A 22,661-nucleotide genomic window follows, 5' to 3' on the forward strand; every position below is an offset into this window, starting at 1 on the left:
CTCGACCGCCTGGTCTTCTTCTGTGCGAGGCACGTAACTGTATTCGCGAAGGTAACCTGAAGAGCTTCTCCTGAAAGGACCTTCCCCGAAGGATATCCCTTCGGGAGTCTGGGAGAATTGACGAGCTTCCGGGTCGCGGTTGCTTGAAAGAGCGTGCTAGACACTAAACGGGAGAGGCGAAGCCTTTCTGTCCATCCGCGAGCCCTGGTCACCCTTCGTGAAAGACTTTGATAATTCTGCTTCCCCGAGGCTATCCATCTAAACGCTATCCGGAAATCTGGATAACACCTAATAATTTAGGGTTCTAAGTGTATGTGATAATTTACAATTGATAGTATTGTCATAGGTATTATTGATTGCGATGAAGTTTAGAACCTAGGTTAAACGAATTATATGCTAAATTGATTTGTTGCTTATATTAACCTATCTCCACATAAATTAATGTTATTCCTAGGTTAAATAGATTACATGCTTCATGGATTTATTGCTTGGTATAAAGATTTAATTATTGAGCACTTCACCTTGATTAATTGTAATTGGGAGATTGAGATAATTGACTGCTTCAGCGTTATCTACATAATTAATAATTTAATTGGGAAATCATAATAATGTTTATTATTGTTGGTCTTGAATGATTGTGGAGGGTGGAGAATGACTCTTAGCTGTTTCTTTAAATCGTTATGTCAACTCATTATTGCTTTTATGTTTATGCTATTTAAGTTTCAGTTTGAATAAAAGAATCCCTTCTTAAATTTTCGTTGTAAATTCTTGAATAATAATTTGAACATAATCCTCGTGGGTTCGACTCGTATTTACCGTTATACTGATATAATTGGTAATACTGAAAAGAAAATAGTAATTAAATTTGACACGGCACACGACACCCCTCAAATGTTTGGTGTCGTTGCTGGGGACTATTGTTATTCACTTTATTATTCGAATTTATTTGTTTGCAACTATTTCGTTTTTACTGTGGAATTGTCAGGTGTATTGTCTAGTGAAGACAATACGCAAGATTGACTACAAAAAAACAAAGATTATGTAACGCCCTACTACCCAGAGACTGTTACGGTGTGTATTTTAAACAGTGCTAAACTCGCTAGACAAGTCATTTGGTCATAATCGTGTAACTAATTGTGATTACGATTTAGGGTTAAAAAATTTGGTTAAGATACAACGTTTACTATATACATTGGGATCCCGAAAATATATTATAAAGGTTAATTACAACAAAATATTTACAACCAGCCGACCTAAGCGGCAAAATAGGGTTTATCCCTAGTTCCTCTTTAAACCCTCGGCCGTGGCAATCGAGCAGCCGCATATGTACACATCATCACCTAAGCTCTTCAACTCAAGGATGGTCCAGCTTTCTTTTGCCATTACCTGCACCACATAGCACCCGTGAGCCGAAGCTCAGCAAGAAAACTCAATATGCTCATGAACAGGTAATAACATGTTACTAAATCATAATAGGCATGCCTAGAAATAATAGCCCTATTCATGCATGCAAATAAGTCCAAATAATGATTGTGGGCCCTGCCCTTTGTATAGATGATTTATGGACCTGCCTTTTGTATAGATGATTTATGAGCCCTGCCCTTTGTATTGATGACTATCAAGTCATAACGAGAATAGACGGCAAATCTGTCCATATAAAATAAGTGACTCAAATAAGTGACAATTAAGTCAAGCAATGGGGTTCCGTACCCTAATCAAATGAGTGAATATCACTTTATGATTTTGGTAATCATACTGGGGCTTATAGCCGTAATCAGATGAGTGAGTCACACTTTGGGCTCCGTACTAATCAGAAAGGTGACTGATGAGTGAGTCACACTTTGGGCTCTGTACCCTAATCAGATAGGTGACTAAAGAATCACACTTTGGGCTCCACACCCTAATCAGATAATTGACTGATGAGTGAGTCACGAACTTGGGCTTAGCACCCATAGCCATGTGACGTTGCAGTCACCTGAGCCTTTTGGCCCTGGCTCTAAGTAACTAGCCTTTAGACTAGACAAGCGCTTTTAATTTTCATCGAATTTGAGTTCGTTCAAGCATTAATGTTCATGATGATCCATTCAATGCTTATGTCGATTAGATCTAATCATTTCGGCTTGTATTGAACACATCAATGTCATTCTTGACTCTTAAGCCAATACCATACGACTCGTGCCGATTTCTGACTCATGGGTCAGTGCCATACACAAGTAAGCAATGCAACCAGGCATATATTATATGTCAAATATCCAAATGTAGGGCATTCAGCATGCTTACTTAACAATCACTAGCATAATTATGATCATGCACATTTATAGAGACTCAAGTTCCAATCAATCTTATATTCAATATTCATGTCATGCCCTAATCACATGTATCTCATGCATCACATGCTGGGTGCAGTTTTCTTACCTTTGGTCCAAGCACAGGTTACCAATAAACAAGCCACAAGCACGATCCCGTTTCCAAGCCCCTAGCGATAACCTAGTCACATCCATAATATAAAACCTCATCAAAATGAGTAAGTAATAAATTCTTCCAGACCCAACCCAAGCCTCCGGGACGTCGAATCCCACTCAACTGGGTAGTAGGATCGATCCCAAGCCCTAAGAGTTAAATTCCCACGACTAAAAACCAAATCTGGGAAAAATTTCCCATAAGCGTCGCGGCCCCCCAAACCATATGCTGCGGCCCACCTCTAGACAGAAGCCAGCCTCTTCTCTGACTGTGCCAAGCGCCGCAGTGCACTGATCCTATGACGCAGCCCAAAACCTGTGTTTTCTTCATTTTAAAACCTTCCAAAAACCTACCCAAACATATCCAAATCCCAAAATCAAAGTTCCCAAACATCCTCATGATCCAAAACCAACAAAACCCAAGCTTCAACTAATTTAAAAACTCATCAAAACACAAAATCCAATTCAAGCTTAAAAACTTAAAACTTAAAACTTGGATTACCTCCGATTGAGTTGTTTCCCAACTAAATCCTCCGACTAAAAAGCTTCTAATCTTCCCTAGAACCACTATGCCTCAATCCTTGCTTGAATCCGAGTCCTACAACTCAAGTTTCCTTCTAAAATGTGATTGGGTGTCGAAAATGGAACTTTGAGGGAGAGAGAACGTTCTGAACGTTCTTTTTATTTATTAATAGGTTACTTCAAGTTTAAGTAACCTCAAGAAAATCCTAATGCTCGAGGTCCCGAAAACGCTCCCGGGGGTAAAATAGTCAAAACTCCCATAATTTCCCCCTGGCCTCACTAACTCCCAATTTATCATCAAATATTTATTCCCATTACCCAATATCCCGGTAATGTACTAAATACCCCTTGACTCACTCTGAGTCAAGTATAAATCTCATTGTGACTTTCCCACTAGCTTGCTTCCTAGGATCGCCTCGTGCTGAGTAACCCATGCATAACCAAATAATAATGAAGCACCACACACATATCACATATATGCCAAATATGCCCAAAATGGAAAAAAATATGAAAATTGCCCAATTAAATAGAAGTGGGCCCACATGCATATTTAATACACCTAAACATGCATATCTAGTCATATTATGATATAACTTACATAATCATGCATATAATCATTTAATGACATAATAAATCAATTATGGTCCTCCCAGCCTCCTAATCAAAGTCCTAAGCCCTTATTAGGAAATTTGAGTCATTACAGATTATCTTGAGCCATCTTCCGTGTCACACTCTTCAAGAACTATCACTGATAATCCACTATTTCAGTGTCATTATCAACGTGTAAAGTCTGTTAAAGAGTCATTATCGTTTGACAACGAATCTGATTTTGACGATTCAGTTCGATCTTATAGAACTATGGCCCAGCAAAGGACGTTGAAAAAGTTGGCAGCGCCGGATCTTGACTAACAACCACTTTGCATCCAGTATCCACCTTTGGATGTAAAGTTTGAGTTCAAGTCAGGCCTCATTCACTTATTGCCCTCTTTCCATGGGTTGGTCGGTGAGGACCCGGATAAACATTTGAAGGAGTTTGATATTGTCTGTTCTAGTATGAAACTTGCTGCAGTGACTGAAGAACAAATTAAGATGTGAGCTTTTCCTTTCTCCCTGAAGGATGCAGCTAAAGAGTGGTTGTACTATCTTCCACCTGGTATTATTGAAACCTGGAATGGTATGAAGACTGTGTTCCTAGAACGATATTTTTTAGCATCTAAAGTTGGAAGCATCAGGAAAGAGATATGTGGTATAAGGCAATATATAGGGGAGTCATTGTATGAATATTGGGAGAGATTCAAGCGGTTGTGTGCTAGTTGCCCTCATCATCAGATAAGTGACCAACCCCTAATCTAGTACTTTTATGAAGGATTACAATCACTGGATAGGAGTATGATTGATGCAGCCAGTGGGGGTGCACTAGTTGATAAGACTCCTGCTGCAGCCAAGAGCTTGATTTCTAATATGGCTGTCAACTCACAATAATTTGGCATTCACCAAGATCCTAATCCACCACCAAAATCAGTTAATGAGGTGAGAAATTCAAACGAGAACTAACTTGGTTATCAATTGGCTCACTTAACTGCAGTGGTACAACAACTTGCTTTTGGCCAACAGGTGTGACCATGTGGAATATGTTAAGTAGTGGGGCATGCTATTGATACTTGCCCTACTCTATTTGAGGGAGAGATTGAGGGTGTTAATGTTGTAGGTAATTTCCCAGGTCAATTACGCTAGATGTACTATGAACCTTTTTCACAAATATATAATCTTGGCTGGCGTGATCATCCAAATATTCATTATGGGAATCACCAACAAGCTGCTCCATAGTCTACACCTATTCAACCACTTGGTTTTTCTCTTCAACAGCGATCTCAACAGAACTATGCACCTAGAACTATGCAAGCACCACACATTACTCAACCACCGAGTACAAAACCCTATATTGAAGATTTAATCAATGAAATTGCTACAATTATGCTTCAGTTTCAGCAAACTACCCAAGCATCCATCAAAAGTTTGGAGAATCAAGTGGGACAACTAGCGACATCATATAATAGGTTGGAAGCTCAATTTTCTAATAAATTTCCTTCACATCCTGAGAAGAATCCCAAGGAGAATGTAAGTGCGATAACACTACAAAGTGGTATACAATATGAGCCACCCACACAACCTTCATTGTCAGCTACAGTGCAAAATCAAGTAGTAGACAACTTCATCCATGATGAACCATCAATGCAGAAAAAGTCACATAAACCAACTATGCCTACCTATGTCCCTCGTCCACCTTTTCCAAGAAGATCAAAAAAGTTTAAGAAAGAGGAAGTTGACAAGGAGATTCTTGAGACTTTTTGCAAAGTTGAGGTAAACATTCCATTACTTGATGATATTAAATAAGTGTCACGTTATGCTAAATTTTTGAAGAAGTTGTGCACGAATAAGAAGAAATTGAAGGGTGATGAAAAGATAAGTGTGGGGGAGAACGTCCTTTCTGTTCTCCAAAAGAAGCTGCCACCAAAATGCAAGGATCTTGGAACCTTTACAATTCCTTGTATGATTGGGAATAAAGGATTGAGCGATGTATGATAGATTTTGGAGCATCAATTAATGTCATGTCATATTGATCATATGCTTATTTAAATCTTGCAAAACTAAAGGAGACAAAATTTATTGTTCAACTGGTCGATCACACTAATGTTTATCCTTTAGGGGTAGTTGAAGATGTGCTGGTGAAGGTTGATGGCCTTGTCTTTCCAGCAGATTGTTATATACTTGAAATGGGGGATGCATCAATACCCAATCTGGCACTGGTTTTATTTAGGGGGCCATTTTTTATGACAACAAATACAAAGCTGGATGTTAGAGCAGGAACACTGACAATGGAATTTGATGGTGAATTTATCAAATTCAATGTGTTTGATTCTCCTGGTAAGATCAGAGGGAATGAGACTTCGTTGAAATACCCAACATAAAGATCTTAAGAGCAGCATTCAATCAAGCCAACGACGTTAAACAAAGCGTACTTGGGGGAGTTTTCTTTTCCTTATCTTTTGTTTTATTTTCATTGAGGACAATGTACTATTTAAGTGTGGGGGAAGGGAACAATTTCATTTTGTCTGTTGTTGGATTTTTTTTTTCTCTCTGTTATTTTTTCAGTTTTTCATTTTTTTTATTCGTTTGTGTGTTTTCTTGTGTTGGTCTTGTTGAACGTAGTAGTCGATGATAAGAACTATGGATTGTATTGAATGTGATGCTGGGTAATGATGAATTTTGTATGATTTGTGTGCTTAACCCATGTGTGATTGCTACTTAAGCTTGAGCTTGTATTTTGGAATTTATGTACACAATTGATTTTACTTCTTATTTGTATTGGAAACAATTTTTGCATGTTGGAACTTTAAAGTGCTTATCACTCTAGAAAGCATTGATTAATTATTTGGGGCGAAATCATGAGTACACATAGTTAGGGAGATGATTAAGGCAAGTTCTTTTGATCGTTTGAGCCTTTTAAGCCTACCCTTGATTTGTTATTCCATATTTTTCTATTTTTGAGCCATAATGACTGTTCTTTTCTTCTATGAACCTAGAATCTAGACCTTTGCAACTTTGAAAATCTTAATCCTTTCTTGTAACCCATTGCACCATAGTCATAAGTGAATGTTATTTTGTGGGATGAATATTATAAATAAGGGAGGAAAATTATGTAATGGTTCTTTTGTTTGGGTTGTGCTGTGAATGTAAAGGGTCTCCTATTTCCCTGTGAAATGTGAATTGAAAAAAAAAAAGAGTTTGCAATGAATTTATATATAGATATTGCAAAAGAATAAGTGTGGGGGAAATAGTGAGATCAATGTGAAAAGAAGAAGATAAAACATTGTTTTAATCTAGATCTGTATGAGAAGTTTGTGGGAAGATCTAAAGATTAGAAAGAAAAAAATGCTATGGTGTGAATTGAGCCTAAATATAACTTTTTCATCTACCTCTAACCTTAACCTTACATTACAAGCTTATAAAGACCTTTTGATTCTTGGTTATGTGTATTTATATTAGTGGAGAATAATTTGTCAATGTCTATGGAGTGAATGTTCTTTCATGAAAAGTATTTTCTATACAAGAGACACATATATGCAGGGATTGATTTTGATACATCTAAGTGGGTAAGATTGATTGTGAATGAGGTTATAAAGATTGAATTTAAGTATTGATTCACCCTGGGGTTGAAATTTTAATGAATATGGAATTTGGATTTATTTTAGCATTATATATTTATGTGATTCTCTGAGACAAACATCACTTTCAACAAGATTGTTGCTTAGTTGAGTCTAGTTTATTTTGTTTGATGTTATTTTTATTATTATTTTTATTTTAGTTTTAGTTAGTTTATAAGGGACTAGCAAAGTTCAAGTGGGGGGAATTTGATAAGTTCATTGTTATATATATATATATATTGCAAGTTTTTTCGTATTTGGATTATATTAATTTTGTGTTTTACGAGATTTTAGCTTCATTTTGTAAGTTTTCAACATTTAAAGTAAGTTGTATTTTTTGTTGATAACACTTATATATTTTATGCAATTTTTGTTTAAGAATTTTATAGGCTACAAAAAGGAGTTGCAAGACAAAGTTGAGATGTAATTCTAATGTGTTTTGAAGTCTCTAAGCATATATGGTGATGTTGCGGTGAATGAAGCTTGAGTAGCGGCTTAAAAAATCAAGAGAAGTGAAATTTGAAGCATTGGTTGCGGCTCAAAAAAGTGGTGGCCGCAACCTAATTACAAGGAATTAGAATTTTGGAAATAGCAAATTTTGGCCGCAAATACCCAAGTTGTGGAAATTCAAGCAAAATTAATGAGATTCACACATCTATGCTTCTTATAATTAACAATCAATGAAGCCAAAAAATATTTTGAAAATAAAAATAACAAGACCATAATAAAAATTCGCCTACCATTAATAACCACTACCAGTGTGTTCCAGAATTTGGTCAAAGATTTGGTTCAGACATATAATCAAACACTTGGTACTCAACACATAACTACATTACAAGAGACTTCACTTCCACTCTTTCTCATTCCTATTTCCAAAATCAAACAATAAATCAACTACTCTATGACTTCGACAGCGACACCAATACTTAAAACTGAACAAAAAAATGATAAATTTACCATAATCACAAAAGGAAGACCTACCCAACTCATGCGAGAATCCACACCAACACAACGCCATTATAATTAATCAATTTTATAGACCCCTCTTGTTCACAAGAATTTAAACGAATACATCCAACCACAACACTAAAACCCATTAGAAACCAAGAATGCAAACTCACAACAAAATACTTTTAGGGGCACTATATTTACACCCCAAGAATATATAAAGACACCCCATTAATTAAAAATTAGTTCATTTTTAAAATCATTTCTAACACTTATTAACAATTTTTTTGACATTCTTTAATTTCTTTTTTTTTTGTTGATTTCAATAATTATATTATATATTATTTTCATCATTTTTTTAAATAATGCATATTTTTTTAGAAGAAAAACTCTTATTTTAACAAGTTTTTTTTATATTTTTTGTTTATTGTTTTATTTAAATATTTTAAAAATATATTATTTATATGTATTTTTTAGAATATGAAAAAGAAAAATTTAAAAAATATATATAATATATATTAATTTTTAACAAAATGGGGTGTGCTAATTAAATTTTGGGATGCAAATATAATGCCCTTACTTTTATCTTAAGTGTAAATACAACTGACCAATCAAACTAAAATACACGTATACCCCCCCAACATGTTCATAATTTCAAAATAATAAAAAAATTAAGAAAATATTATAAAACTATTAAGAATACTGAAATATAAAGTATAAAGAAATAGACAGAGTAATAGAGAGAGATGTAAAGAGAGAGTGAAACTCTTGTATGTGTTATTTCAATGGGGGAATGACCCTTATTTATATAAATAAATAAGCCCTAAGGAAATCAGGTAACTACTCTGAATACAATAAAGAATTAATGCTGATATTTTACTTTGGATAACCTAGTGATTCTTCATTATTATGGACATCCATATATATTATATTTATAACACTCCCCCTTGGATGTCCATGAAAACTGACTCATTAAAAACCTTGCTAGAAAAACCTAGTAGGACAAAAACTTGGCCAAGGGGAAAAGAGTGCAGTGTATATTTACTCCCCCTCATTTCAACGCTCTTGAAGATCCTTTAATTAATCCATTATGATCTTATGTACCATCTTTTCGAACATTGATGTTGGTAATGACTTTGTAAATAAGTCTGCAAGATTGTCGCTTGATCGAATTTGATGAACATCAAATCACCACTCTTTTGAAGATCATGTGTGAAGAAGAACTGCGATGAAATGTATTTAAATCTATCTCATTTAAGGTATTATCATTTTAGTTGAGCAGTACATGCATCATTATCTTTATAGAGAATTGTTTGTATTTCTTTATCGGGTGATAATCAACATGTTCCTCAAATATGTTGTTTCGTTGATCTCAATCACACGTTTTCCCATTGCCTCATGAATTGCAAGTATCTCGACATGATTTCAAGTTGCCTCGTTAAAAACTTTGTCAGGAAAACCCAGTGGGAAAAAACCTGGACTAAGGGAAAAAGAGTGAAACACGTATATATCTCCCCCTCATGTATATATCCATGGTAACTTTAGTGATCAAATATCTCATATGATTTTTATTGTAATTATAAATCACCATAAATTATCTATGATCACGTATTTACTATAACTCTTCTAGAGCATATATGTAGAGTGGAATATGAATAATTATCCAGCATATTAAATCAATCATGTATATAACATTGTTCATTATCATATCATATCAACAATGTTATAATATGCATCATATTTGTGGATATTCATTATCTATGACTATGTTCAATCCAAAATTTGAAAGTTAAATATGATCACATGAATGAATATATTCGATAATATCAATTTTCATTTGCAATAAAGATGGTACTTCGAGACCATATATTCGTTGCATCTCGTTACATGTTCTTTAATTTCTACATCAAGTGATCATGTACACTATGATTCTGTAATGCCCTTGTTACTCCAAGACCATTACTGTGAACTTTAAACCGTGCTTAACTCACCAAACGAGTCATTTGGTTATAAACGTGCATCTAGGTGTCATTAATAGACTAAGGTGAAAAATCTCGATCAAAAGGAAATGATATATTTTATTCAAAACATAAAATTGTACATGGGCCCATAAAAACGTTTAAAAGTTGTTTACAATCCAAAATGGTCATTACAGTGTAAAAGTTACAACCCGCCGACCTAAGTGGCAAAAACAGGGTTAACCCCTAGTTCCACAAAGAAACACCTTGGCTGTGGTGGTCAAGCGGCCGCATATATACACATCGCCACCTAAGCTATCCACTCAAGGCTGGGTGAGCTTTTCTTTCCCTTTACCTGCACCACATAACACCCACAAGCCAAGGCTCAACAAGAAAACTCATTACTGCATGTATACAATATCAATTGATGATTATGATAATCATACTGGGCTTGTATCCCAAATCAAATAAGTGAAGATCAATAAATATTCTGATAATCATACTGGGGCTTGCAGCCCAATCAGATAAGTGACTATTAAGTCACACATTGTGCAGGTGACTAATAAGTCAACCTCTAAGGATCTGTTCCCTGTATAGATGACTAATAAGTCCATCTCTAGGGTTTTACTCCTTAAATAGATGGCTAATAAGTCCATCTCTGGGGATCCGCTCCCTAAGCCATGTGACATGTCGGTCACCATAGCCTTTTGGTTCTAGCTCTAAGTAACTAGCCTTTAGACTAGACAAGCGCTTTTGTTTTCATTGAACTTAAGGTCGGTCAAGCATTTCATGCTTATGATGATAATGCTTAAGTCGATTAGATCTAATCTTTTCGACTTGCATTAAACACGCTAATACAGTTCTTGACTCATAAGTCAATACCATACGACTAGTGCTCAGTACTACTGCCGAACTTGACTAATAAGTCACAGCTTCACAATCAATACTAACACCATTGTCATTTCTGACTAATAAGTCAGTACCATTCCCAAATAAGCAAGACTGCTTAGTATTTACAATGCAATCAATGTCCACATATAGAGCATTCAACATGTCTCATCAATAACCATGCATGTCACATACTGGGTGCAGTTTTCTTACCTCTGGTTCAAGCGAGAAATAATAAAAGAACGACCATTGAGAGCGATCGGTCCTTAAGTTCCCTAGCAGTTACCTAGTCATAAAAAATATGGAATCTCATCAATAAAATAAATCAAAAAGGTTTATAATCTAAAACCTCGCTCCCGGGACCAATCCAGTGCTCTCGGGACTCCCAATCCACCCAAACGGGGTAGTGGAATCATCCCCCGAAACCCAAAGTCATCCCGAGCCTTAAAAATAGGTCTTGCTGAAAATGACCTAGCGTTGGGGTGCTACTAGGTAGCGTTGGGGCGCTGCCCCAAGTCAGAGAGAACCCCATTCTCTCATCTGCCTAGTGCTGGGGTGCCACTGATAGACCAAAAAAATTCTGGTCTTCTCCCCCGCGATTTCCCCTGAAAACCAAGCTTTAAAATCAACCACAAACATCACCCCACCTATAATTTAACCCCAAAACTTCATCCATACCTTAACCTCATCAAAACCCAAGCACACTTTCTCAAAAACCTCATTGAATTCCCAACTATCCAAATCCAAAAATCTCAGTTGAAAACTAACTCAAAAACAGGGCATACAAGAAAAAACATGGCTGAAAACCTTACCTCAACTTGAATCGAATCCTCTTCAATGGTTGAAATAAGGTCCTAAGCACTAAACCATGATCTCCTAGCTTGAATCCTCAAATGGAGTTTCAAAAATTCAAAGGAAGATGAAGGAGAATGGTGATCGTGAGAGAGGAAGGAAAGACACTCTGTTTTTGCTTCAGCTTATGTCCTTCTACAACTTTCTAGTTTTAAGTATAATGCATGGTCAAAAGACCAAAATTCCCATAGGTCATATTTATTTCCTTAACAGCCTCCGAGGGTAAAATCGTCAATTCTTCTCTAATCTCATTAATTATGACTAATGTCCTCCAATTCCCAATATTCTCAAATACTAATAAATCATATCCCATTACCCTTCAATTCCCGGTAATGTACTAATCATCAAATTACCCCGAGACTCACCCTGAGCTCGATAAATAACCCCGTTATGACCAAACCGCTAACTTGCATTCAAAGATCGTCTTATGCCGAATAGCTCGAAAAAATCCACATTATAATGTGGCCTCATCATAAATCACCAACATGCATGAAAATATACAAATATGCCCTAAATGGGCCAAATTACCAAAATACCCTTATAATGAAAAGTGGACCCACACGCATGTATTTATCATCATATAATAATATAATTCACATAAGCATGCATATAATTATTTAATGGCATAATAAATCAATTATGGCCCTCCCGGCCTTCTAATCCAACCATAAAACCTCATTAGGGATTTTGGGCATTATAACTATCCCCTCCTTACGGAAATTTCATCCTCGAAATTTACCTGAACAGCTCAGGATACTGATTCTGCATATCTGACTCCAGCTCCCAGGTCGCTTCCTCGACCTTGCTATTCCTCCATAATACCTTAACCAAAGGTATCATTTTATTCCTGAGGACCTTGTCCTTTTTGTCAAGTATCTGGACTGGCAATTCCTCATAGGAGAGATCTTCCTCAACCTCCAGATCTTCGTAACTCAAAACATGAGTCACATCAGATACATACTTCTGAAGAGCTAAAACATGAAACATGTTATGCACGGCCGACAATGCCAGTGGTAAGGCCAACCTGTAAGCCACCTGACCAATCATTTCTAGTATCTCAAATGGACCTACAAATCTAGGGCTTAACTTGCCCTTCTTCACAAATCTTCTCACCCCTTTCCATGGCGAAAATCTAAGGAAGACATAGTCTCCCACTTGGAACTCCACGTTCCTGCGTTTGGGATCGTCATAAATTTTCTGTCTACTCTGAGAAGCGAACATCCGAGCTCTAATCTTCTCAATGGCCTCATTGGTCCTTGAACTGCCTCAGGACCCAAGTATATCTTTTCTCCTATCTCATCCCAATGAATGGGAGATCTGCATTTCCTACCATACAACATCTCATAAGGTGCCACCCCAATGGTAGACTAATAACTGTTGTTGTAGGAAAACTCTATCAAAGGTAGATACTTACTCCAAGATCCACTAAAGTCCAACACACATGCTCGTAGCATGTCCTCTAATATATGGATTGTCCTTTCAGATTTTCCATCTATTTGAGGATGATAAGCAGTACTGAACTTCAATTGTGTTCCCATGGCCTTCTGTAAACTCCCCCGGAACTTGGAAGTGAAAGTAGGGTCCCGATCTAACACGATCAACCTCAGTGCTCCATGAAGGCGCACGATCTCTCTCACATAGAGATATGTGTATTGGTCAACTGTATATGTAGTCCTCACTGGTAAAAAGTGAGCTGACATGGTGTAGCGATCCACAATAACCCACACTGAATCATGTTGACCAATAGTCCTGGGTAACCCCACCACGAAATCCATCGCGATGTCCTCCCATTTCCACTCTGGAATGTCTAGAGGCTACAATAACCCTGCTGGCCTCTGATGCTTAGCCTTGACCTGTTGACATGTCAAGCACTTAGCCACATACTCCACCACATCCCTCTTCATCCCAGGCCACCAATACAATGATCTCACATCCTAGTACATCTTCGTGGTGCCTGGATGCAAATAGTAAGGTGTAGTATGAGATTCATCCAGAATCTCCCATCTCATAGCAGTGTCTAACGGAGCACATATCCGACCCTTGTATCGCAACAAGCCCATCTCAGACACTGTGTAATCTCTGGACACTCCTGCTAATACATCCTCTCTAATCTTGATCAGTTGTGGATCACCCAACTGACCCTCCTTGATTCTTTCCAAAAGTGTAGACTGTAGCCTAATATTGGCCAACAAGCCTACCACCAACTTTATACCAACTTTGGTCATATCCTCTGCTAACTCTCTGGCTATCAGCCTCGCACTATAAATATGTCTCGGACCCTTCCGGCTTAAAGCATTAGCTACCACATTGGCCTTTCCTGGATGATACAAAATCTCATAATCATAATATTTTACTAACTCCAGCCAATGTCTTTGTCTCATATTCAAATATTTATGCGTGAAGAAGTACTTCAGGCTCTTTTGGTCAGTGTAAATCTCACACTTCTCCCCATAAAGGTAATGCCTCCATACCTGTAACGACCCAAATTCGCTAATAAGGCTTAAGGACCTTGATTAGTGTGCCTGGAGGGCATATTGGGATTTATGTGTGACTTTAATGAGTAAAATGCATGGTTATGATTTAAAGCATGTTATATGACTATTTGACTATTTGAGATGCATGACTATGTGTATTAGTATGCATGTAGGTCCTGATTATGTTAGAAGGGCATAATTGTAATTTTGGCCATTTTGGGCATAAATGTATTGATATGTGCTGATTGTTGAGACCACATTGTGATGTGGATGTATCTGTGATTTGTGACTCGAGACGATCCCAGAGAGCAGATTAGCGGAAAAGTCCAGACGAGAATTTATACCCGGCTCGGGGCGGGCTTGGGGGTATAAACAGGAATTTAGAGAATATATTGAGATTAATTTTGATGATGAGGAATACATATTTGGTGATTTATCAGGTATTGGGAAGCAACAGGAAAATATTATAGACACTTGAGGAATTAGCGGGAATTGGGTAAAATGACTAAAATGGCCCTACATGGACAAGAGAGTTTAGAATTAATAGGGAGGGCATTTTGGTCAATTGGCTTCTTAGAGATAAGTTTATTGAGGCTTTATATACTTAGTGGGATTGATAGAGAGAGTGAGATGGCTGTGGAAAAGAAAGAAAAAGGAAGAAAAAGAAAAAGAGAGAAAACAGAGGGGTTTTTCCAAATGGGGCAGTTTGTGGATTCTAGCACCATTTCTCTTCAAATTTCTTGGAGAAAAGCTCAGTGGAGAGCTAGGATAGGCTGAGCATCAAGGATCCTAAGTTAGACTTGAAGATTTGGCAAGGGATTAGCAAGAACACATCAACTTTTGAGGTAAGTTTTTAGAGTTTTTAGTTCATGGGTTTGGCTGGTTTAAGTTGTGTAATTAAGCTGAATGATGGGAACTTTAGGGGAATTTCTGGGCAAGCTTTAAGGAAGAGCAAGCTAAGGAGGTCTAGGAATTGAATCAAGGTTGAAATTGCATCAACGGTATGAATTCTAAGCCTTTAACTTTGATGTTTGACTGAATTTCTGGGTTTAGGGTTAATCATGGTAAATTTTGTGATTTGGGATGAATCTGCTTGGGTTTTGAGGATTTTGGATGCTTGGGATGAGTGGAGAGTGTTTATAAGCTTGATTTTGAGTTTGGTAAAGATTTGGGGAAGTTTGGGTTGAGATTGGATCAAAGAAATCGCAGAAAAAGAAAATGAGGGTTGCCTGCCTGCAACTAGCGCTACAGCGCTAGTCTTTGGGCACTGTAGCGCTAGGCCCTGTTTCTGGGGTGGTGTGGTTATGCTTGTAGCGCTATAGCACCCTCTTTTGAGCGCTGTAGCGCTACCCTGTTCCCAGAAAGGGGTTTTTGGGTTATTTTTAAGGAATTTTGACCTAGGGTTCGGGGTTCGATTCAACCATCTTGTTTTGTGGATCTAGGACTTCCCGGGGGGCTCGGGATTGGTCCCGAGGCTAGGTTTTCGGACTTGAGGTTCGGTGATGAGTTTGACCTATGGCTGTGTTTAGGTGTGCGCTAGGGCTCGAGTGGGATCGTGCTCAAGGAGTCAAGTGTTGAAAGCTATCAAATTGACAGGTAAGAAAACTATAGCACCCGTAGGACAGGGCATGGGCCCATAGTGTGATTGCAGGGCACGACCCTATATTGCATTACATGTTAGGGTGCAGACTTAATTGAATTGATATCAGGGCACGACCCTAAATTGCATTACATGTTAGGGTGCAGACTTAATTGAATTGATATATGTTTGAATGTTATTTGAGTTATGCTATTTGTGATTATAGTAAGAATGAATGGCAAAGGAGCCGGGAACGGCAAAAGAACCGAAACGGCAAGGAGCCGAGAACGGCAAGGGAGCCGAGAATGGCGAAAGGCCGAGAATGGCAGTGGGGCCAGAAGTAACACTTAGCACGTGAAGTGCTGGTAGACAGGGTAGGACCCCAATGGATACAGGGGATATCCTTACGGTGAGGACCGAGACCCCAGGCTTAGGTAATGCCTCTGGGACGGCATGGCCGTGTTTGTTTAGTTTGATGGAATACTCATTTATCTGTGGATAATCTGATATGCTAACTATATAATCAGCATATGTTATATACTGTATGAGTTTTCTTGCTGAGCTTTGGCTCACGAGTGCTCTGTGTTGCAGGTAAGGGCAAAGGTTGAGTCAACCAGCCATGAGTACGGAGAGCGTGAAGCGACGCGTACATGTTTGGCCTGCCCGATTGCTTTAGTTGGGGGTTTATTTGAGAAATGGCTGTAATAATCTATGATTTTAATAATTAATCGACTGTAATCTTATTTTAAGTTGTAAATAGTTTTCAAACCTTATTTTGGGATCCCAAATGTTAAATATTAGAAGTTTTCAATGAAACAACGCATTTTTAAATATTACAACCTTAACTTTTGCTTAGTCACACTTTTGTTTTAAAAACCTCGGTTAGCGAGTTCATTGCACATTTTTCGTTTTAAAACTCACTCAGTAACGACTCTAAGGAAGTAGGGCGTTACAACTTGGTATCAAAGCGAGCCAAGGTTTATTGGTTCTGGAGATTGACTGAACATGTATGCTCGCTGTCAGTGACAAGCTCGACTCAGGGTTGGTTGGTATGATTGATTGACATGTTTGAACATATGTTTGAATGCCCTGTTTGCCTGCTTATTTATTTGGAGCATGAGGAATGAGTTGACATATGCATGAGATACTGTTGGGGCTGGGCCCTTGACTATTGCATGTTGAGATTAAAGTGTGCTGAATAATATTATTATGCATGTGGATGAATATTGGGATAATGGTTCGCATATTGAGTTTATGTGGTTAATTGTTTAAATTGAATTCGTATGTAATATCCGTTTATTGGCTTATATGAAGCATGTTGAGACTTGAGTATGCTTAGTGGTGTTAAAATCTGGTAGCTAAATGTATATCATTGTGGTTTTGGCCTAAATATGCTTTGTGTATGCATGATAACTGTGGTTATTTGGATCTAGTTGTGGTTTGGTTCAGAGTATGAACCACAGAGCTCATGAGTTTGGTCAGTATCGGCAGATGAACTCGAATTGTTTGTTCCTAGAAGGGTTAAGTGGACCTGATATTGTGTTGAAGGGGGATTCTAGATAAAAGTTGGAGTTAGAGATCTCCATGTATCCCCGAAAGCTGCAGCAAATCATCACTAGTGTGTGAGTAAGCTGTGGAATTTAATAGTTGAGATGGAACAGAAGGATACCGGACTTCTCTGGGAAAATAGCTGATTTATATGTTTTAACAGTAAGGTTACCGGTGTTGGTATTATGAGAGTATGGACAGATAAGGGTATTATATGAAAGTCTTAAAGGGTGTTATCCTCTGGTTTTGAGGAAAGTTCGGGTTGACAAAGAATTTATCAGTGGATGGGCAAGGTTAATTCCACCCTTGGTTATAAGGGGATGAGAGCCCATGACTAAAGGGTTGTGTTAAGTATTGCGCTAAAGGGATGCCTGGAAACGGCACTTGGGCTGAGGCATTGGCGTGCTGGGTTGGAAAGAACCTAGATGATGAATTGATAGAAGAGGTTATAAAGACATGATCTGAACTATGGAGAATGGAGGCCTTATAAGATTGGTTTGGAATGATAAAGTAGCAACAGTGTGAATTTATGGGCTTTGCGAATTGAGTAATTCATTTCGGGAAATTGATATGGATGGATGCAGTTGAAAATGATGATGACCCATTTAAGGATTTAAAATCTGAAATAGTCTAAGGTATTTGTGCCTCTCTGATGTGTGTACTCACTATCTGTATGGGGACAGTAGAGAGGGCCATGTTGTTCGAAGAACTAATGAATGATGTATAGAGCATGAGTGCTAGAGCTGCAATAGCAGTGCTTCTTTTGACGGATTATAGTAAGGATAGATTTTCGGTAATCAAAGCAGAAGAACCCCGAAAAGCTTGATAGTTCTTAGTTTTGCCAGAAAGGGGGGAAAACCTGATTGACTAGATAGCCGTCAGGATAGTGATGGAAATCGGTGAAGTTATCTGCTATGCATCGGAGGCAGGAGATGCCACCTGGAAAGGGGTCAGGTGAGAGCATGACTTCTACATAGAATGACTCGATATGTGAGGATGGACTTCCCATGGTGAGGGAACAGAAAACTAGAATGCCTCGCTACATTCGAAGTTCGAGGCTGATTCCTCGAGGATGAGTATTCAACTGAATGGTTTATGCTTTGGTCACGTAACGGACTGGAAGAACTCGGTGTCGAGAATGTTCCGAGAGGGAGTTAGACATAGAGAGTTTTCCTCATGGGTGCTATATGTGAGGCTGAAGGTAGTAATACTTATTGAGAAGAAATTAGAAACTTCTGGCAGATGGATTGGGATGCAAGTGATCAAGAAGTGCATAGTAATAACAACAGAGTTTGTCTTATGGGAGCCTCAGCATGAGTCACAGTGAGAGAGTTAATCAATTAAGAAATAACCATGGATTGTAGAGGATATCATCTGGAGTATGTTAATGAGACTGAGTGGAAACTGAGCTGACCAGTGGGAAAATTATATGGGTATGTAAAGAAAGATTGGGGGTACTTCAAGGTCGGACTACAGATAGGATTGGTATCAAGAATGTTGTCAAAGATGGTATTGGCTGACAGAAAGATCTATTGAAGCAATCGAAGGAATTTGACCCTAGAGTAGCCAGAGCGTTATACTGCGGGGATTGTTAGCATCGTTGGGTTAGAACAAAAAGTACAATGTTGGATACAAGATGGGATGATGTCTCCAAGAGTTGATCTATGACCTGGTTATTACCAGCTGGGAACCAAGGATAGAGACATTTCATGAAATTTTATTTTGCACCGGGTAGGGTGTGAGGAGTTGGTAACAAAGATTCTAGATTGGTTTAAGCTACAGCAACACGGGTAAGTTCTTAAAGTGGAGAATACAAGAATGGTATAGGCAAGTCCCCTTCAAGTTCACAAGCAATATGTGTGGATTACTCCCAGATGGAAAGGGAGAGCAAATGACTATTATGCGGAAGACGTTAGTACTAAGGGCAGAGTCACAAGTAATGCTATACGAAGAATCAGTTTGGGTTTCATTAAGAGTGCTCCGAGTAGAACTACAAGAAGAAGGGACAGGTAAGAAGATTTGATCTGAAGCCACAAAGAAGCTAATGAAGAATATCTGAAGAATATAAAGCATAATAGGACTTGTAAGCGCGTCATCTATCGCATAAGTATCTCCGGAGACAACTACATCAGAGATGAGGAGAACAGTAAAACTTGAGGTTAGCGGAATGAGTGGTGTCAAGTCAGGAAAATTCAGAAGACAAGGTAAGAATTGATTGGTATCTGGCGATGCTGGATTATGTGTGTGATATGGTTAAGTATAGAGTGATAGCATAAAGGACCTGATCCATGATGAGGATATGGAACTGTGGGGGTGCATCATAGATTGGGCACGCCCAGGCGCAAATTGACGTGAGGATGGATCGAACCTTGCGGGAGGTGAAAGAATGGATCATGGTTGATATACTTGGAACGTTAAGTCGACAGTTGTGCATATCATAAGGTACTTAAGTGTTGGGTATTAGTAAGAAAGTTAAAATTGAGACCCAGATGTGGTGAAAAGTAACAGACGGGTGATCGGTGTTTGAAATCCTCGTTTGAATGAGGGGAAATTTAATTGGAGGCGGAACTCCTAGCTGGGAGGCGTGTGTCATTCAAGGATTAACGCTATAAATTGTAATGGAGTGGACAACGCAACGACTGAGATTGGCATCGCGTTAGTAGGTAAGGATTAACTGGTGAGTGTCACTGAACTTTGGAAACCAGAGTGTTGGATTTGGTTGAAGCAGGGAAGAACCTTGCCAAGGTGGTACAAGTTAGGATACCAGGATCGAGTGAAGGATCCCATTTGAATTTGGTTTATGAATGAGAATTTTGAATGGATATTATTCCACCTCCTAGGGTACGTTGTACCAGGAGGGTTGATCGAGTGACGGAATTTAGTGATTTCTTTTGAACACTGAGGGGTTAAGTGATGTGGTGGTGTATCGTGGGAATAGACCACTTTAGACCTTAAGTAAGGTGTTTGGACATGAAAAGTTTTAACTCAGTTGATTGAGTTAATGTAGTTGGTTCAGGTGAACTGGTTTCAGGGTAGGACGACGATGATACTGAATTGAGACCCTATAGTATTTTAAATTTTGGAAAGGATCTAGAGAACGAAGAGAACAGAGTGGGAATTTGGAATTATCAGTTGATTGCAAGTGTAATAGCAGTCTGAAAGCTTATCAGATACCTTATAGAATTAAGCGTTGACTATGCGAATACTTGAGATATTAAGGGAAGTGTAATCCCTGATAAGTTGGTCATGGTGGCAAATACTGGCGTCTTGTTAAAGTAACACGACATAGGACATGGTAAGAGGTGAAAGGTAGTGAATACTACGATTTGGCATTGGTTCAGAGAGAAAGCCAAAGAGATTGTTGGAATTTTTAAGGCAAGAGTGTCTGCCTATCTGGAAGAATAAAAGAGCTTGTAAATTGTTAAATTTTGAGAAAATAAAGTTTCGGGATGAAAGATTTGTATCTCTCTACGTAATAACAGACGATGATTTGTATGGTGTTCAGAGAAAGAAGGAAGAGTTCTGACTCTTGATTCAACATAAATTCTGAAGTTGTACCAAGGGTTAGGCCAGCGGAGCCTACCAATTGATCCCACCTAGTAGAGGTGATGACTTTTGGGTATCTCTGGAATCAGGAATAAGACAATGAATTGGTCATTGTAATCTAGGAAGACCCTGATGCTTCAGCAGGGTTGCGGTGTTAACGAGGGGCTAACGAGAGTATGGCTATTAGACAAGATCTTGTGGGGCAAGATTGTTACTCTTGTAAAAGTGTTGTGGAGAAGCAAAGTAAAGGCGGTGGACCTTGGAAATCATGGTCAGGGTTGTGGGTTTACTGACTGATGTGTTTGGGTAAATTTCGAGGACGAAATTTTGATGGGGAGGGGATAGTTGTAACGACCCAAATTCGCTAATAAGGCTTAAGGACCTTGATTAGTGTGCCTGGAGGGCATATTGGGATTTATGTGTGACTTTAATGAGTAAAATGCATGGTTATGATTTAAAGCATGTTATATGACTATTTGACTATTTGAGATGCATGACTATGTGTATTAGTATGCATGTAGGCCCTGATTGTGTTAGAAGGGCATAATTGTAATTTTGGCCATTTTGGGCATAAGTGTATTGATATGTGCTGATTGTTGAGACCACATTGTGATGTGGATGTATCTGTGATTTGTGACTCGAGACGATCCCAGAGAGCAGATTAGCGGAAAAGTCCAGACGAGAATTTATACCCGGCTCAGGGCGGGCTTGGGGGTATAAACAGGAATTTAGAGAATATATTGAGATTAATTCTGATGATAAGGAATACATATTTGGTGATTTATCAGGTATTGGGAAGCAACGGGAAAATATTATAGACACTTGAGGAATTAGCGGGAATTGGGTAAAATGACTAAAATGGCCCTACATGGACAAGAGAGTTTAGAATTAATAGGGAGGGCATTTTGGTCAATTGGCTTCTTAGAGATAAGTTTATTGAGGCTTTATATACTTAGTGGGATTGATAGAGAGAGTGAGATGGCTGTGGAAAAGAAAGAAAAAGGAAGAAAAAGAAAAAGAGAGAAAACAGAGGGGTTTTTCCAAATGGGGCAGTTTGTGGATTCTAGCACCATTTCTCTTCAAATTTCTTGGAGAAAAGCTCAGTGGAGAGCTAGGATAGGCTGAGCATCAAGGATCCTAAGTTATACTTGAAGATTTGGCAAGGGATTAGCAAGAACACATCAACTTTTGAGGTAAGTTTTTAGAGTTTTCAGTTCTTGAGTTTGGCTGGTTTAAGTTGTGTAATTAAGCTGAATGATGGGAACTTTAGGGGAATTTCTGGGCAAGCTTTGAGGAAGAGCAAGCTAAGGAGGTCTAGGAATTGAATTAAGATCGAAATTGCATCAACGGTATGAATTCTAAGCCTTTAACTTTGATGTTTGACTGAATTTCTGGGTTTAGGGTTAATCATGGTAAATTTTGTGATTTAGGATGAATGTGCTTGGGTTTTGAGGATTTGAGATGCTTGGGATGAGTGGAGAGTGTTTATAAGCTTGATTTTGAGTTTGGTAAAGATTTGGGGAAGTTTGGGTTGAGATTGGATCAAAGAAATCGTAGAAAAAGAAAATGAGGGTTGCCTGCCTGCAACTAGCGCTACAGCGCTAGTCTTTGGGCGCTGTAGCGCTAGGCCCTGTTTCTGGGGTGGTGCGGTTATGCTTGTAGCGCTATAGCGCCCTCTTTTG

The 22,661-nt window shown here is 38.3% G+C and overlaps 1 protein-coding gene and 1 non-coding gene across 2 annotated transcripts; one reads left to right on the plus strand and one right to left on the minus strand.

The window, feature by feature from the left end:
- Positions 1–4,205: 4,205 nt before the first annotated feature.
- On the minus strand, positions 4,206–4,312 carry LOC133792816 (small nucleolar RNA R71). The gene has a single exon (XR_009874289.1). It is a non-coding gene; the product is annotated as a small nucleolar RNA R71 (small nucleolar RNA).
- Positions 4,313–4,877: 565 nt separating this feature from the next.
- LOC133791794 (uncharacterized) lies at positions 4,878–5,950 on the plus strand. The gene is made up of 3 exons (XM_062229710.1): positions 4,878–5,342; positions 5,403–5,558; positions 5,636–5,950. The coding sequence occupies exons 1-3, from the start codon at positions 4,878–4,880 to the stop codon at positions 5,948–5,950; spliced, it is 936 nt and encodes a 311-aa protein (XP_062085694.1).
- Positions 5,951–22,661: the final 16,711 nt, after the last annotated feature.

Source organism: Humulus lupulus, chromosome 7, assembly GCF_963169125.1.
Source record: "Humulus lupulus chromosome 7, drHumLupu1.1, whole genome shotgun sequence".
In the NCBI taxonomy this organism is placed as follows: Eukaryota; Viridiplantae; Streptophyta; class Magnoliopsida; order Rosales; family Cannabaceae; genus Humulus; species Humulus lupulus.

Bases quoted from the DNA above. Each gene is read 5' to 3' on its own strand.
- LOC133791794 (XM_062229710.1), top strand. From the start codon at position 4,878: ATGCAAGCACCACACATTACTCAACCACCGAGTACAAAACCCTATATT. The intron at 5,343-5,402 runs GTAAACATTCCA...AAATTTTTGAAG, and splicing joins AGACTTTTTGCAAAGTTGAG to AAGTTGTGCACGAATAAGAA. The intron at 5,559-5,635 runs GTATGATAGATT...GCAAAACTAAAG, and splicing joins GGAATAAAGGATTGAGCGAT to GAGACAAAATTTATTGTTCA.